A 17,962-nucleotide genomic window follows, 5' to 3' on the forward strand; every position below is an offset into this window, starting at 1 on the left:
TAAGATGCCTATCTCTTTATCTCATCCCTTCACACATTTAAGGAAAGGTGATCACCACACCTACCTTCATTTAAACGCGCAGGAAAACAATCCCACTTCCCTTCAACTGTAAACCTCGAGAAACTTGACTGCTCACAAGAGCCTTGTACGCATTTATCCATTGGGTAAAGGCCACGCCTTGCAGCAGACCATGGAAATACTAAACAAAACGCAATTCCTGCTTTAGAGGCTAGTAGCCCCATTCTGAGGTTAAGAAATGTGCCCTTTCAGTGTGGTTTCCCTGCTCTCTCAGTAGTGTGAGCTCCATCACTGCTGCACTTGACTCCTAAGCGCTGTGTGGGCTTGTGGTCAGCTGCCAGCCATGCAGCCCCAACGGGACTGCCACTTTTCCACTGGCCTCTGAAGTGCCAGTGTTCCCATGATGCTGATGTGTGAGGCACATGGCCATGTTCTGTTGACTTGAATATTGTTTCAAGGGTTTTTTTGTTTTGTCGAGACAGAGTCTCACTCTGTCGCCCAGGCTGGAGTGCAGTGGTGCTGTCTCGGCTCACTGCAACCTCTGCCTCCCGGGTTCAAGTGATTCTTCTGCCTTAGCCTCCCCAAGTAGCTGGGATTACAGGCGTGTGGGACCACACCTAGCTAATTTTTAGTATTTTTAGTAGAGATGAGGTTTCACCATGTTGGCCAGTCTGTTCTCAAACTCCTGGCCTCAATGTCTCTTCTAATCAAAGATGGCTTCCTTGAGGTGGCAGCAGATTGGAGGGTGTTCTGGAACCTTTATAAGCTTTAAAAGGAAAGGTAATTAATGAAGTTGGACTTGAAGAAGAGTGAGATTCCCGGGCTAGGGCAATTTACCTAATCTTGGCCTTTGTTCCTCTTTGGATTGGTCCCAGAACTGTGCTGGCTTTCTGAGCATCTTTTAGCCTGGAGATAACTGAGACCTGGAGGGGCCACTAAGGGATGTTCCTAACTGGTGTGGGGTGGGGCTGGGGATGGAATATGGCAGCTAGATGTTGTCAAAGGTCATTATAGTTCACCTTAAGTTCTTGCCTTTAAATGGCTTTCTGAAAATCACCAGAAGCATGAGAGATCCAGTCCCTGTACCCTCTCCCTCCTTCCTAATCCCCTAGCCATGGCAAGCACAGAGTGGGGATGAAGGAATATATCGTACCCCTGACTCAGTTCTGCCTGGAGGCTCCCTTCCCATCAGCCTTTCAGCAGAATGGAGATTAGGGGAATGCGTGTGGATTTACTCTCATGAGTGTGTCCCATCTTTACCCCTTCGGAGTTGGTGGACAGCCCAACTCCACCAGTAGGAGGAAGAAGCAAAGCAGCAAAGGGCTTTAGGTAGTGGACATACCACCCAGGCATGACAAGAGGGACTCTGTGGAGCACACACTTCAGGAACTGTTTTTGAACCCCCCCATTTATGACTGCACCACTTAAACACAGACAAGAAGCTTTGTTTTGAGAATTAGGACAGTTTATTGTTTGACCAACATGCTGAGTCTTTTCCACATTTTACACAGTTTAATGTGAAATCAACATGGCGGCTATGTCTTCTGAGCCCATAACAGATGGAATTGCCACCCTCTGTGCTCCTCACAGCCAATCACTTTAAAGGGATGGGTGAGGGGAAAGTGAGGGGAGAAGTGGACACACACCGCGAGATGCAGGCTGGCCTTCAATGCTATGGAGGCTTCCCACCTCCTGAAGGAACCATCTAAACCCCTGCTGCAAGGATTTCCTGATGAAACCACACACTGCTGGGAGTGCCAACCAGACAGGGGTCTGGAGTCCAAGGAGTGCACATTGAGATCCCAAGGTTTTGGAACACCTAAATAGTTCATGTCAAACAAAAATTCAAAGGGTGTCCTGATCTGTGTGGGTGCCCATGACAATCAGAGTAGACTTGGGGACTGGCCCTTGTGCAGTAGAGGAGCCCAAAATACCACCAATATTCTCACTCATATGCTGGGAAGAACCTAGTGTCCTAACCAAAGAATAGAGATGGTCTGAGGAACACACACACCCACACACAGCAGTCCTTGCTGTGTAATAAATATGGAGTCACATTTGTTCACACACAGGGCAGCAATGGATGAAAAATGGAAACTTCACTGGTTCTGATCACTCCTAACTTGCTGGGTGATCCTAATAAGCAAGTCGCCCTTCTCCATCCTGGTTTTCCTGCCTGTAGACAGGAAAAGTTGTGAGAGCTCTGCTTCACATAGCTGTAATAAGGTGACAATGCCTCACATTCTTTGGGGAGAGGTAGTTCGGAAACGAGTGGGCACACAATCTGCTCGGTTGATGCACACAGACATCCTTCTGTTCAGCTGCCCCTCAAGTGGCTCAGACACGCCTCACTGTCCTCGGCTACCTGGTCCCATCTCATCCTGACATCCTCACCTGCCTTCCATCTTGTGAAGGAATGAGGCTGCTCCACCTGCAGGATGCTGAAGCCAGGAGGGCCATCCCTTTATTGTCACAACTGGTATCCCAGGGCAGGGCCTCCCCGCACTGGCTAGCCACCAGGATGATGCAGACGTTGCACCTCAGATGTGTCTGCACTCTTAACTACCACCATTTCAATCCTTGTTTCTGTTGCCAGAGATACTGAAACTGGTCTGGCCATTGCTCCCCTCAGACCTGGGAACATGACTGAATGTTTAAGGATGACAACAAGAAGAGAGCAGCGATAGATAGCAAGGAGGCCTCTGACCAAGGGAAACTGCTGCCAACAGCTACCAAGCCAACTAGCCTTGGATCACACAACTGCAGCCATGGTGCTCATGATTCTGATGTCACACCTTCATGTTGATGTATGTATGATCACCCAGCAAGTTAGGAGTGATCAGAACCAATGTGTTTCCACTTGTAAATAAGCTGTTTGCTTTTTCCATCTTACACTGAACTTTCCTGATGCCTGCAGAACAGGAGCTTTGTTGATAAGCTTTTAAGATTCACCCCCTTCACTCCCACCATCCCCAAAAAAGAAGGCCAAGAGGATCCTGCTAATCTGCCAGGTCACGTCTAGTCTTTGGGGAGAGGGACTGAATTGCTCAATTGAGAACATTTCCTCAAAGGAATCCTCCAATTTGCCCTCTGCTAACCCATCTGGATTCAGCAAAGATGCAATGCTCTTGCTAGGGTGCTGAGGCAATGCCATGACATCTTCTTCAAGAGCACCTGTTTATTATGGAACCTTAACTCTGTGCCAATTCTACCTGCAAGCAAGGGGACAGGGATGGTGCCTGCTCAAGACAAAAATCAGGGAACCAACAACTTCTGAAAAAGAGGTCTGGCTGCCTTTCCACACCCCAGGAAGGGAGGGGCGGAAACCGCACGTGCCGAAGGGAGCGCCATGGAACCGCTGAGATGGGAGGATGGGAGGAAGCCACCCTCAGCCTCAGAGGCCAAGGGGCTGGGGAGAACCCAAACTCAAAGAGAGGATGTTGTGTGCATGCTAGGAAAGGCAGGACTCACTAAGGCCATGTCAAACCAAATGCTATCTTTTACTGCTCCTCTAGGCCAGGATGGAAACACAGTCCACGGTGCCTTGGATGTGTGTGCCCCTGAGAAGGGAACTGAGTTTCTACTGTTTTATGGGATGTTTTTTTAAAAAAGCTAATCTTTAGTGCCAAGAAAATAAAAATCTACCATACGTTCATTCACTGAGACCCAGTGCAGATCCCTGTAAATAGGGCGGTCTCAGAGGCCACAGGTGATGGCCCCTGCTGCCAACCAGGCAGGACACTGTCATGTGGACTCCTGTAAATTCTCTCGAGGTAAGTAAGCACTCTTCCAACAAGCACCACTTGGGGGTGTGCCCATGGTGGGGGGACACTGGCCCACACAGGCATGCACACCCGTGCATATAAAGTACATAGAGAAATGGTGGAGATATTCCCGTGGGCTATGTTTGCCTGTAGTTTAACACAACTATGCATTATTTTATTGATGGCAAGACAATCACAAGTTATTTGACAATATTAAGTCTTATTTCAACACGTTGCAGTACTTTTGAATTTCCAAAACTTATCACAATGCAAGTTCCAACTTGAGAGCAGGAGAAACAAGAATATACATTGAGCACATGTATCTCCGTGAGGATGTGTTTGTGGAAGGTGTATACACAAGTCTATCTCTATATATAATTATGTACACACATATAAAAACTAAACACATGACATCTGAAACACGTTCAAACATTGGTCCTTGCCTTCTGCAAGAGGTGCTCAGTGGGATCCTGCTTCCTCTCTTCTTCACCTGAAGATAAATTCCTTGCTAGAGATGAGCTCTGGCATACAGCCTCCTAGGCAGAGGGTGTGTGGCAGGCCCACTGCACAAATATCAGTCCTGCCAGATTCTGCTGCACTTACTGCCTGCCATTTCAGATTAAGTTCTGAGAAGTTTCAAAATTCATTCCAACGACCTTGTGGAGTTCAGCCCACCATACCCCAGATGGTCATTCATCCCATCTATGACATGCCCAGCAGCAGCCTGGAGGGAGAGCCAATGACAGCAGGGAGGGTGGGGTTTACATTTTGGCCAGACTCACTGCCCATTGCACCTGGCTCTGTGCAGGCTCAGGGCAGTGAGTCTGAGTCTATTTGGAATGCTGGCCAAGTAGGTTATATCACTTAGTGGGAAGAGAGAGTTCTCTTCAGAGACTTTGCAGATTCTCAGGACTAAGCCATTCTCAGGAATGAATCAAAAATGGAAGAGATGGCTCTCTGGGGGCAAGTCCTAGTGCCCTGGGCAGCCTTCTGGAGACCCCACCTGAACCACATCCTCAGGTGACCACAGCGCAGCCACAATAGCCACAAAGATATGTCCACAAAGACTTCAACTGTGTCATGCCACTGGGGTGAAAACATAGCAACAAATCAGCTTTTCCAGAAAGCACTCAACAATATTAGCAGCTGAGGCTCTAAGAACATGGATCTTTCAAGGTGGTGGTTCTGCAGACAACACCCACCCCGCCCCATCACAAAGGATCAACTCCAGGTGGTCCAGCTTCCCTGACATCCAGGAGGAAGGCTTCAGGATGGCACACTGCCCAACATCACACACTGAGTTTCTTAGACTTGGCCCAGGCATGTGTACTGACTGCTGGGTGGGCTGGTTAAAATATTTTCAGAACTACACATGGCACCCCAGTCTATAAACCACGCACCACGCAGCTGCAATTGCCAACAGCACCTCGTCCTTCTGATGGCCTCTTGCTCTGCCAGTCCCTGAGGGCACAGAGAACACAAGGTTGCCTGTACCCTCAACCCCCTTCAAGGCTTTTCAGGGAAGGAGAAGGAGAGGTGGGAGCAGTTCCCCTGGGGGCTGCTGCCGGGCTGCCTAGAGCCCACAGACCTTGGTCTCAGCTCCACACGAGGTTGACGACCCACTCTGGCCATGGAAAGACAAGAGTCAGAGCTACCTTTTCAGAGGCTGATGTGTTCAACCAATGTTTGATTTAACTGGAGTAGGGCCTAGAGAGTGGGGCCAGATGGCCCCAGACTGAAGCCTAATTAATTTGCTCAGTTAATTGTTTTAATTTATTGGGCTGGGGATGGGAGGAAGGCAGAGGTGATGAACGGTTCAAAGAGAACAGGAAGGAGGAGGTGTGTGGAAAAGGTTCTCTGTAAGTTTACAAATATACAAAAACAAAAAGCACATCTTTCAAATAAAAATGACTACATTTTTATCTGGCAAAAAATTGTATACACATGATTTAAATTTTTTTTAAATTTTAACAGTTTTTGGCAATCTTAATAAAGTACAATATATTACAACCAAACCAAAAAATAGTTGTTTAAGTAACAGCTGTTAAGAGTGATGTGATCCCTGATGCCCAGCCTCCCTCCCCATCCCACCCTACTCCTAAAGACAGAGAGAAAAGAAAAATCCTCCCATCTTGATAACTCGGTTCCCTCCCCCCTTAGGAAGCTAGCCAATAGGAAGCAACACAACAAGCAAGGAGTGTCATGGGAAGCCACAGGTCGGCTCTGCATTAGCAGGAGCAGCCGCCCTCGCTGGCCGGGGGCTCCTGGGGTTTGTCCAGCTTGATGTCGATCACTGCAGGGGGACGGGCTAAGGAAGATGACTCTCCTGGACAAGCTGCCACCCCACTTAGCCCTGTGCACTGTACCCTTTGGCTACTGCTCTGTTTCTCTGCAAACACCTAGGGACTTGGCTCTTGGTTTGGCTGGGCTAGGAAGGATGCAATACCAACTCCACCTTGCCTCCTCTTCCCTTCACCCATCCACTTCCCCCAGCGCCTGTCCACCCAAGCAAAGCCTGTCTTGCCTGGGCCGTGGGATCACCATCTATACCAAGGCCAGGGAGTCCCTTTCCCAGAAGCCTTCCCTTGACCAGTGCTCAAATGCCAGCTCCCAGCCCTGGCCTCAGCCCAGTTACCTGTCAGCCCCACTCAAAGTGCAATGGAGATGAAGAGCCTGCTGGGTTCACATCTCAAAGCACAGGGGTATGTGGGCCTTGCCTAATTGGCAGCAGGAGCAAACCCTTCAAGCTTTAGTCAGAACACATCACTTAGATCCTGAGGATGGTTATTGTGAGAAGCCACATCCATGGGGCCTAAGCACAGCCCCCTCGCCAGCCCTTTCCACTGGTGCCCTCGGGGGCTGTGGGCTAAAGAAGCACTTACCAGAACCACCACAGGGACTGGTTCCAAATGCACAGCCAGGCTGGCCCTCTGCCTTCCTCATCGGGCTCAAAACCAACACTGTGAGATTTTAGCCTTACATCAAACCAGACCTAATTATAGCTGAGGATCAGGCCCTTTGATACCTCACAGAATTGCTCTTCCTGGACAGGGATTGCCTTAAGACAGGGGTGTGTGGGGTGCGGTGGTATAAGAAACACTGTTTTGGAACTTCTTGCTGGCATCCTAAGGATGCTTTTGTGGCTCCTATTTGAGGACAACAGGAGAGGTTCTTTTGTTTTAAGTATTATGAAAAGCCATGCTTCTCCTCAAGTTCACATTTTCTTTCCTTGCCTTGGCTGTGAGGATGCTCAGAGCCAACTTTTTGGCCACCTCTAACAACCATGCAGCCATGGCATATATTTTGAGTATGACTTTATCTCTGACTTTTCTTTGCTTTTCCTACCTTTATTTTCCCCGTGTGTGTGTACACACATACACATACAACTTTATCTTGTGTGTATGTATATGTATCTTATACCATGGCAGCCTATAAATGAGTAAATAGATAATAAGCCAGTGCCTTCCTTCCCACTGCCCACTGCAGCCCACCTTTTGTTCTCTCTACTCTAGTCAAGCAGCCTGCTTCTCTACTGCCTATCATTTTTGGTAAACCCACTGCCAGGAATGCCCTGCTGTTTCTCTCTGCCAGCTGCAGTTCTATGGCCCATGCCGGCAGTGCAGTCCTGTTCTGTATTGCTGGCCTGGGCACAGGCCTCCTTGAGGTCTCCTGGTCTTCTCTGAGTGCCCCTCTGAGCCCAGCCAGCTCTCTCTCAGCATGGTGGCTTCCCAAAGCCAGCTCTGGTGACAATCATGTCACACTCTGCTACAGAAACAAAGTGTCCACGGATTTCTCACTCTGGCATTTAAGGCCTCCCCATTTAGGGTCACCCCAAGCACCTGTTGACGCTAGCTCATCCCCTTCCCTCAATCACACACCAAGGCTCCACCAACCAGATTTTCCCTGCTTTAAACACGTCCTATGCTTTCCTTCTTTCCTTTGTTCATGCTGTTCTTTCCTTCTAGAAGTGATGCTCCCTCCCCCACACCCAGCCTTCCTCCCCATCTCCACCTGTAAAAATGTCCTCATTCCTTGGGCCAGGGTGCACGCATTAGTGGCCTCTCCTGCTGAGCCCTACCTCACTTCCACATTAGACCTCGTGCAGTGGGGAGTAAAAGAGCCACCTTCCAGCTGGGAAGCTGAGGTGCCCAGGTACAAACCCAAGGCTGTCTTGACCCCAGCCTTCTACTTTCACTGACCTGGCTGTGCTAAGCCCCTTGTGGACGGGCTTCTCAAACTCAACACTACTGACATTTTGGGCCAGACAATTCCTTGTCATGAGGGCGTCCTGTGCACGGAGGATGTTCAGAAGCATCCCTGACCACTATGTATGAGATGCCAGTTAAACCCCATTCCCCCTCCCCCAATTTATGGTGAGCCAAAACGTCTGAAGACATTGCCAAATGTCCCCTGTGGGGAGGGGAGGGAAGGGCTATCAGTCCTGGTTGAGAACTAGTGGTCTAGCTTGAAGGTTGGCCACTGTTACAGCATTACGTTCTGCCCAGTATTGAAGTCACCTACGACCACTAAAAAAATCTCATGCGCAACTTGATCACAATACTTTTGTACACTGCACAGCAATAGTTCTCAAATGGATTGCATCAACATTTTCTGGGATGTTTGTTAAAAATACGTCTCACTGGGTCCTACCTTGGTAGATGTGGGGATGGGCCCCAGATGTGTGTTTTTAACAAGTTCTTTGGAGAGTCCCAATGCACAGACATCCGGGAAACCAATCCTACTGATACTTCTAGAACAGCACTGTCCAAAGAACTTTCTCCGATGATGGAAATATTCTATATCTGCACTGTCCAAGATGTCACCATTAGCAACATGGGCAACTGGGCACTTGCAAAGATGCTAGTGCAAGTGAGGAAATGAACTTTTAATTCAACTGAATTTTAACTAATTTAAGTCGGAACACCCACATGTGGCTGCAGAATTGGAGAGCACAGGCCCAGCTCTTCCGCTAGGAGCCTTCCCAAAGGCTCTCATTTAATGACACCTCCTTCCTTGTTACGCCACATGCTGCTGAAATGCAGTGCTCAGGGGCTGCCCGCTGATTGAGAGGATAGGGAAGAATGACTGGACCCATGTCTAAATAATGTCCCAGAAGGGGAAACTCACGGTTTCTCACAAGCCTCAAGAGGTTAGATATGTGCCTTTCCGGCAGGCATGGCCAGAGCACACCCGCCTCTTCCCTCTGGGTCAAGTGTGGCCCATCACGGGCCACATTCAGTGCCCAATGTCCCTTCTCCCTGGTTCCTGGAAGTGATGGGTGGGCCCAGACAGCCTGTTACAAACTTACCCCCTACTGCTGGATATGCTTCCCCAATCCCAGTGCCTCTGACTCTACTGCAGCACAATCCTGTCTGTATCTGGAATGTCAAAGCACACCACAGCCCCATCAGAGAGTGCAACAGGGCTGTGGAATCCAGTCATTTGGATGTGGTTCCAGCTCTGAATTAAGGAGCTGGGAGGCCTTGAGCATGCTCTATCTGGTTTGCAGCGTCACTGTCCTCACCTGCTTAGAGCCACTTCATGAAGTGCCCACACTACTGCTGTTTCTTTGCGTAAGCCAGCCTTGTTCAGAAACAGTCTGGGGCCCATGTGATGGGCGCATACTGTATTTGGGTAGAAAGTGGGGGTTGGGGGGTTGTGTATGTAGAACCAGTAAGGGGCTTATGGCTCTACCATTTGGTGGCCCCTTGGCTCCTACTTTGTTGAGAGAGCAGACCAGTGGAGGGTGCTGCTGGGCAGAAGTATTGGCCAGAGCGGCCCTGAGGGGTCCTCCTGTCTTGAACGTGAAGAAGAGGTGCAGCAGCCCCCCATCTAGACCTGCAAGCAGCAGACGGAAACCTCAAGCCACACGTTCACCAAGTCCTGAGCCGAGCAAGTGAGGCCAGGTGTGAACAGTTTATACAGTGCCACAAAGCAGTGCTTCCGTGTGGCTGCTCTCAATGTGGAACACAATTATGAACATGACCCCAAAGCACACACCTTCAAAACACCTGGATTTGGACTGTGAGTAAGCAGAAATGCCAACACCCCACCCCGAAAGAAGCAGAATGACGGCTGCCTCTGCCTGGTCCCTCTGGGACCTCTGGTGGCCGCTCTAGCACCTGCCTCGTGAGAGGCCCAGCAAGCTGGCTCCTGGGCAGAAGTGAAAGGATGGGGGTACATCTACCCAGATGAGGGGACCCCTTAGCTAGAAAAAGGGACGCAGGTCACAACACCCTGTGCAGTCTGTTTGCAACCTGCCATGTATCCTTTCTCCCAAGGGGCCCAAAGGTCAGTGGTAGCTGGATGAAACGCTAGGCATACCAGGATGATGACGAGCTCACTGTCACCCTGCACTCAGCCCAGTCTGACCTGACTGTGGGCCCAGCCTGGAGCCCTCAACAGCGCGACTCTGGGAGAATGTGAATGAAACGATCACCACTCACCCCGGCCAGTGTGCCACACCTTGGGAGCTGGTGGGATGGAGAGCGGGCAGTGCAACCCTTCCCCTCGCTGGCAGGCACAGCGGAGATCGCCTGCACCTTGTCTGCCCCTCTCCCTTGTTCCTGCTCCTATGTTTGCCCTTCAGGTTGGCTTCTGTATGTTCCTGGAACCTCAAAGGAGTCCCATGTGACAGGTGATTCCACAGGGGCTCTCTCCTGAGCTCTGGAGCCTGTCTCTGCTACTGAGAGCCGTGGGGTGCCCTAGTTTAAGTTTCTGAGCCTCAGTTTCCTCATCTGTGATTGGAGTCTCATAACTGACCAACCAGGAGATACTCCTCAAACCCCCTCCTCTCGGCCACTGCTTGTCCTCTGGTGACACACAGACCATGGGACTGCTGGGGCACCTGCTCCTTGGTGAGCCTTCCTGACCCCCCCGGGGGGTGGGTCTCGAGTCTGCTCTGAGAGCTCCTTGAGCAAGGCTGGAGAGGCCTAGCTTCCCTCCAGGCCTGTGTCAGGCTCCCCCTTGCTGCAGCCCTGAGACTCCTGGTGTCCTGCCCGCCCTGCCCCAGCAGCTCCATGAGGCCTCCAACATTAAGCTGTGTGCTTCTTTCACTTTTGATTCTCATCAGCCCAAAGGTGCCCTTCCATCTTCCCAGGGCCCTTCTTTGATCTGTCAGGGATGTCTACCCTCAGAGGCCTGTGGGATCAGTGGGGGATGCTGGAGAGCTGCTGTGTAGGGACAGGTCCACTGTAAAGGATGCCAGCCAGGGATCTGCATGCTCGTTTTCTGGTGGCTTACTCAGGCAGGGACATCTGACTAGATGCAGGGGAGGCCCAGGTGTGGGCAATGCCTTCCCCTGCTGAAACAGTTTTCATCTGATTCTCTCAAATGCCCTTAGAGGGACAGTGTCCCACATGGAATAGGGCTGGATATGAAGGAAGCAAGCCTGAGTGTGAATCCTAACTGTAACTTACATGCTGTGTGACACTGGGCAAACCAGACTACCTCTCTGAACCTCAGTTTCAGCATCTAGGTGTCTCTTCAGGTTGGGGCTGGTTTGTGGGTGATGCGCAATGGTCCCACAGATCAGTGGGGAGCCTCAGGGGCTGTTCAGGGCTGGGTAGAGAAGGTGGGCGGGACAAGGAGGGGGCATCTGTCTGAAGGGGGGAGCTGTCTTGAGTAGACTGAACCACGTTGAGATCATATCCCCAGTGACAGAGACTTCCCTGCGGTGGAGACTCCGCCTGTGTTCATGAAACCCATAACCATGCTCGCTGTAAAGAAGGGCAAAGTCGCTGTTTCTCACTCCCCACCCCACAGCATCACTCTGTGCACACCCCTTTGGTATCTTCCTGCTATTCTGGAAGAAGAAGTAGATGGTTAGAGCCAGACGGGGGCTCCAAACCATAGGGTTCAGCTGCATCCCGCCTAGGGGAGGCCCCGTGCCATTCGCGGCAGACCAGGGAAGGCTGGGCGGGGACTGGGCGAGTGTCTGTCCACTGCACTAACATATTCAGTGAATAAATGGCTTCTATACATCTTTTCACTCACTTGTCAAAGGAAAAGGATACTCCCTTCTTTGCTTTTCTCCTGGACATTCTCCATTCCAGGTAGAGCTGACGCCACACGTCGAAAAAGCTGGAAAGATGAAGAAATGCAGTGTGAACCCCAACCCTGGCCCTCCCCTCTGCTCCTCACTGCGCCTGCACCCTCACCCCTCTTCCCCTCCCAAACTGCAGCTTTACTCTCCCATCTGCCCAGCGGACGGTGCCCTCAAAGGCAGGGGCTGTGCCTATGTTCTCTCTCCCCCACCTCTCACAGCATTGGGTCTGGGCAGGCCTCAGTAGCTTGTGGAAGGAAGGAACAAAGCTGTGGCCTCTCACCCAAGCAGACTGGCCATAGGGTCACTGGGATGAGCTTAGGTCATGGCAGTGACTGCAAGGGACTTCCTCTGGTGCAGAAAATGGTTTGGGCCTCTGGGTGACAGGCCTTAAGGTGGGCTTCTGCAAACAGCCCTCATGGGGACCAGGCATGGGGAACTGACTTGCCCTTGAGATGAATGACTCTGCTTGGGGAGCCCTGCAGGTCCGGCGCCAAGGCAGCGAACAGCAGGGCCAGGGCCGCATGGGCACAGTGGCGAGGCTTCTCTGAGAGCGCGAGGGATGCAGGAGTGTGAACGCAATCTTGTGGGCTTGTTTGGATGTGTAGGAGTGTGAGTTGTTTATTGTGTGTAGGAGTGTGTGTACAGTGTATGTGTTTTATCTGTAGGACTACGTGGAGAATGTGTGTGTTGTGAGTGGTGCGTGTGGGTAGGTGCATGTATGTTTGTGTAAGCATATGGGGGAATGTTTGTGGTGTGTGAACGTGTGGCATCTTTATGTGTGTGTTTGTGTAAGTGTGGGGGTAATGTGTGCATAGTGTGTGTCCTTGGTAAGGTGTGTGTCTGCGTACATGTGGGTTTTGTGTGTGTGTGTGTGTGTGTGTGTGTGTGTTTGGGCAGGTGTGGGTGGCAGGGGACAGGTGGCAAGTGGCAGATGGGGTGCTGGCAGAGATGGAATCTTGGAGGTGACAGGTACAAGGCAGAAGTATGAGGCACAGAAGACTGTGAACTGCTAGGTTCTGAATGCCGGTCCCCCTGCAAATTCCTATGTTGAAACAGAATCTCCAATGTGACAGTATAAAGAGGTGGGGCTTTAGGAGGTGCTTAGTCAGGAGGGTAGAGTCCTCATGAACGGGATGAGTGCCCTTATGAACGAGGCCCGAGGGAGCCTGTCTGCCCCTTCCACCTTGTGAGGATGCAGCAGGAAGGTGCCATCTAGGAGGAAATGGGCCCTCACCAGACACTGAATATGCCTGCACCTTGACCATGGAGTTCCCAGCCTCCAGAGCTGTGAGCAATACATTTCTGTTGTTTATATGCTACCCTGCCTATAGTGATTTGTTACGGTAGCCTGAAAGGACTAACCCAGGAGCACTCCCGCTGTCCTCACAAATATGAACTGCAGGAACTGGGTGGGCTCTGGGCTCATACCCTCCACTGCATGAGCTCTCTGAAGACAGGGTGAGTCTTATTCATGGCCTCACCCCAGAGCCCAGCCCCAGCTGAGCACCCGGGCTGGGTGACAGGGCTAAAGGCCATGAGGACCCAAGGGGGGAAGCTGCTGGTGGGCCCAGCATGGTGTGAGACCCTTGTGGGCGGGCTGCAGAGGAGGCTCTGCAGTGGGGTAGCCATTAGTAGGCAAGGGTGAAAGGGCCCAGGCCATCCTTCCTGAGTTTTCCTTCATGGCATTGGCCCTGGGCGGCTCTGATCTGCCTGTCTGGCTCTCAAAACAGTCACAGCCTCTACTAGTGGCCAAAATGCCACTAGGGATTTTGAAGGGTGCTCTAGGATCAGGTATGGGTTTCTAGGGTCAGGTATGGGTTTCTGTGAGTGGATATGCTCACATTTAGATCCAGGAGTCTGCACTGCATGGACACTCCTCTGAGCCACACAGGGTTCGAAACGGACCACACTTAACTCCTGCTAAACCACTGCATGGGTTCCAGAGCACTCTGGGGGTAGGGGCATCAGTGCCTCCCTGACCCTGACTGCTGAGGCAGATGCTACCTGCCCTATGGACCTCCTGGTGCTGCCCTCCCTCTGCTTCCCTGCTTCCCATGACTTTAGGGCTCCCAAAGAGTAGGAGCCCAGTCTCTCCTGCATGCCCCCAGGGAGCAGGAAGGACCATGACAGCTTCAGCCCCACACCAAGGGAGGCTGGGAACAGATGGGAGTGAGTGAAGCCCTGATGAGGACACTCTAGTTAGGGTGGGGCACTGAGTCCTGGAGCTTTGGGGCCCCCAGTGTCACACAGTGTCCCTTCCACCCTTCTTGTCTCTTCTTGTCGCTCTGCCAGCCCACCTTCCCCACTGCCACCAGCACTGTCCACACAGGGCAAACCATCACTGCATCCAGAAGGCCAGTGCTGTATACACAGCTTGCCAAGGGTTCTCAGCAATGCTGGGGTGGCAGGGCAGAAGCGACCGCCAGGCCAACCACACTCCTCACCCAGAGTCCCCTCCCCACACCTCGGGCACCCTGCAGCCACACCTTTGCTACTCCCCTGCTTGGCATGCCCTCCCTCCTCACCACCTCTCCAAGTCCTTCTCATCCCCAACGGCAGGAGTTCTTAACCTTTCCGTGAGCCAAGGACCCCTCTGGCAATCTGGTTAAGCCTATGGACTCCTTTGAAGTATGTGAAATCAATTACATAGGATGATAAAGGGGACTACTGAGTACTGAAATAAAATTTCATCGACATTTGTGCTTCCTTATGAAACACATTGAACAGCGAGAACTAGCAAGAGATCTAATAACTAGTGTGATGCTGAAACACTGATAGATGTGAAGTTCAAGATACCTGCAACACTATGAGGTGATGGGAAGGCATCTGTGATTTCTATTGGTGGTAAAGCCATAGGCACTGCTAATGTGACTGAGTGTCATTGCCTACATTCATCATTGAAGGACAAATCAGACGTCCTTCAGTGCTATGGACGGGTCAGTGGTTAGTGAAGATAAGGGTGCAATGTTTTCCAGCCCTGTCTGCTGACCTGCTAAATTCCACCCGTGGACTACTCAGGGGCCCTCATGCTGCAAGGCTCAGCCCTAACTCCACTGCCTCGCCCTCCTGTGAGTTCCAACCACATCATGGTAGGCTCTTTCCCCCAGGCCTGAGTTGCCCTCCACAGCCCTGAGCACTTGCTAAGCGCAAGGCATGAACCCCAAATGCTGATCAGATTGAATTTTCCTGCACCCATCATCCGAAGTGGGGTGAGGGGCTTGGGAACCACTGCTTCCCTCAGCCTCCTGGAAGCTGGTGGCTGGACACTCTTAGGGCCTGCTATGTGGGCCGTGACTGGCAACTACTATGGTGGCTGGTGACTTATGTTCTCCAGACGCCATGCCCGGAGTGGTCCCTCCCTCTCTTGGGCTTTACCAGCTCTGGAAATTAGCTCTCCCCTCCCTGGGCGCATCTATGGGTGTTCTGGTTGGCTGCCCCAATCCCATCACCAGCCCTTCAGGGCAAGGCAGCTCTGAGCCTGCAGCTGACCACAGGGGTACACCGTGCCGGGCCCCGTGCCAGGTGTGTCCTCACCTGCTTCACGTTGTAGCCAGTCTTCGCACTGGTCTCAATGAACATGACGCTCAGTTCTTTGGCGCGCTGCTCCCCCTCCTCGATGGTTATCTGCCTAGAGATGAGGGGAAGGGGGGAAATCAGCTCAGCAGAGAAGCAGCCCCTGGCAGATATGAGGAGGGACCCACCCAGCAGGGCAGAGGGAGCCCACTGGGCCCTTGGTCAGTCCTGAAGACAGGCTCTGATCCCAAGGGTCCCTCCCGGGCACCAACCACAGTCTCGCTAGCACAAAGCAGGCACCAGGGAACAGCAGGACACTATCCGCTTCCCCCACTCCTTCCTTTGTGTCTTCTCAGCTTCAAAGCAGGCCCTAGGGTAGGGCTGCCCCATACCTGCCTTTCCCAGTAGTCACTACTGCAGAGCCTGTGCTTATGAAGAGATTCAAGCCAGGCAGTGCCACTCTGGGTGGTATTATCAGTCGCATTTTCCCTGTGAGAACACTAATGCTAAAAGTGTCTCCTCCAGGGCCACAAAGCTACTTAGCAGAGAGGGCTCCATGATGGGGCAGGCAGAAGTGGGTGAGTGTATGAAGGGCCTGGGTACCCTTTGTACTGGGATTTGAGCCCAGTTTTCCTTACTTTAAGGACAGAACTCTAGTAAAGCAGGCTCTAATTCAGATGATTCCTCAGGTGGTCAAGGGACGCTGCAGGAAGCCCGCACTGCTTGCTGGAGTCCATGGCCTGTCGCTTTATCTGCCCAAGTCAGGGTCATGTAAAATGAGTGGACAATGTACACACATGGCACCTCAGTTCTCCCTGTGCATGGAGGGCAGCATGGCGGAGGCTCTTCAGAGAAAGCTTCATGCCAGACGCAGCCACAAACCAGGCTAAGCAGGCTACAGCCGTAGGTTTGTGGTCTGAATGCTCTGCATGCTCACACCCAGGGCCCAGGGCATTCACAGCCCCACGCACACTGGTGCAGACACTTCACAGGCACAGACAGTTCACAGTGCACACGCTGGGGCCTAGAGGACTGCTGTGTCTGGGGCAGGCTGTGACCATGGCAGGGCCTTAGACCATGCACTGCTGGGTCAAGCCAGGTGCACAGGGCTCTGTGTAGACAGCACACGGAGGAGTGCCCCACCTATGCCTGGTGGTGGAAGACAGGGCTTCACAGATGAGATACCCATGGATGAGAGTCTACCAGGTGTCCTCAAAGCTCCTAGTGTCTCAAGGGACCTTTTCCGGATGCATGGTCAGAAGCACAGACACACCACCCATGCATCCCAGAGCTCCCTGTCCAGGAGCAGTTACAGAGGAGTGGAGGGTGGCACCCTGCACCTGTGTGCCCTTGCACCTACCTCTTATCAGCCAGGTCCGTCTTGTTGCCCACCAGCATGATGATAACATCACTGCCCCTCTCTGTCCTGACGTCGTCGATCCACTTAGAGGTCTGTTGGAAGGAGTTGAGATCTGGAGGCAGAAAGTGAGGATAAACTGAAAGCCAGGGCCAGCCACCAGTGGGAGATGGGAAGGGGAGGTGTGAGCCAGGAGCAGGAGGGAGGGTAAGCATGTGCCCTCAGATACCCAGGGAGGGGTGTGAGCTCAGTCAACACAGATCAGCTGGGTAGGGCCTTTCAGAGGGAACCGGGCCCTGCCCTGCGGCCCTGGGGAGCCACTTGCACTGTTCAGCCACCCTTTGTGGGAGAGGAATCACCCCATCTGGAAAATCACAGTGTCATGATTTGCCACATGGAATAGTGGCTTTAGGGGCCCACCTGAGAGACCTGACTCTGGGGATTCAGAGTGGAGAGTGAGAACTGGGTCACACATGTGTGTGCATACACACACACACACACGCGCATGCGCGCGACTTGGCAAGTTTGGGAACAGTGAGGGGTGGACAGAGGAGGACACAGCAGCCTCTAGGGAAGGAAGGGCCCTACTGAGTGGTGTCCCCACCATGGGAGCTCAGGAGAGTTTGGGGAAGGCCAGAGGGGTTTCTGAAGAGAATCCTCAGGCTCTGCAGATGAGAGGAGGGGAAAGGTGGCCCCGGGACTAGTCAGGGGAGCCAGGTGCACTCAAAAATCCAGGAGAGACAAGGCCACTTCTGGGCAGCCTGACCCCCCTCAGCTGCCATGATAGGCCTTGCAGGGCAGAGCAGCTATAAGGCAATACCCACCACTCGGCAGCCTGCACACCCAAGGGGAGGGGAGGTAGCTGTCCTCAGAAGCCTCAGTTTCACACAGCCTGGTATCCCTTCTGATGCGCCTCAGGCCATGTGAACCCAGGCCCTTGCGGGCCCAGCTCCCACCTGTACTCAGGTGTGGAGGGGGCCTGTGGTCAGAAGAGAGGTGGACAGAAGGGGTGGGCAGATCCAGGGCAGCAGGCTGGGTGGCGGGGGCATGCACCAGCACGGGGACATGCGTGCTTCCTTGTGTGATTTTTAAGGCTGTGGACAGCACCTAGGGCATTCGCCCACTTCAGGGTAACCACAGCCCTGAAGGCTTATCAGGTGTGTTCCATTACAAGAGCCTTGCAGGTCTGGCCTCTGCCTCGGCCCCCCACCCCGACCTCTGGCCCTGTGCGCCCTTGAGGCTGTGCAGTCCTGTTAAGAACAC

At 52.4% G+C, this 17,962-nt stretch overlaps 1 protein-coding gene across 1 annotated transcript in view; it reads right to left on the bottom strand.

Moving 5' to 3' along the window:
* Positions 1–1,461: 1,461 nt before the first annotated feature.
* RAB6B (RAB6B, member RAS oncogene family) overlaps positions 1,462–17,962 on the bottom strand; it is a 71,749-nt gene continuing 55,248 nt past the window's right edge. Inside the window, exons 5-8 of the mRNA XM_016941965.4 lie at positions 16,703–16,814; positions 15,364–15,457; positions 11,798–11,864; positions 1,462–6,075 (exon numbers count right to left, since the gene is read on the bottom strand). Coding sequence (XP_016797454.1) covers positions 6,011–6,075; positions 11,798–11,864; positions 15,364–15,457; positions 16,703–16,814 — 338 coding nt within the window. The 3' untranslated portion in view covers positions 1,462–6,010. The remainder of the gene's footprint in view (positions 6,076–11,797; positions 11,865–15,363; positions 15,458–16,702; positions 16,815–17,962) is intronic.

Source organism: Pan troglodytes, chromosome 2 (genome assembly GCF_028858775.2).
Source record: "Pan troglodytes isolate AG18354 chromosome 2, NHGRI_mPanTro3-v2.0_pri, whole genome shotgun sequence".
Lineage (NCBI taxonomy): Eukaryota > Metazoa > Chordata > Mammalia > Primates > Hominidae > Pan > Pan troglodytes.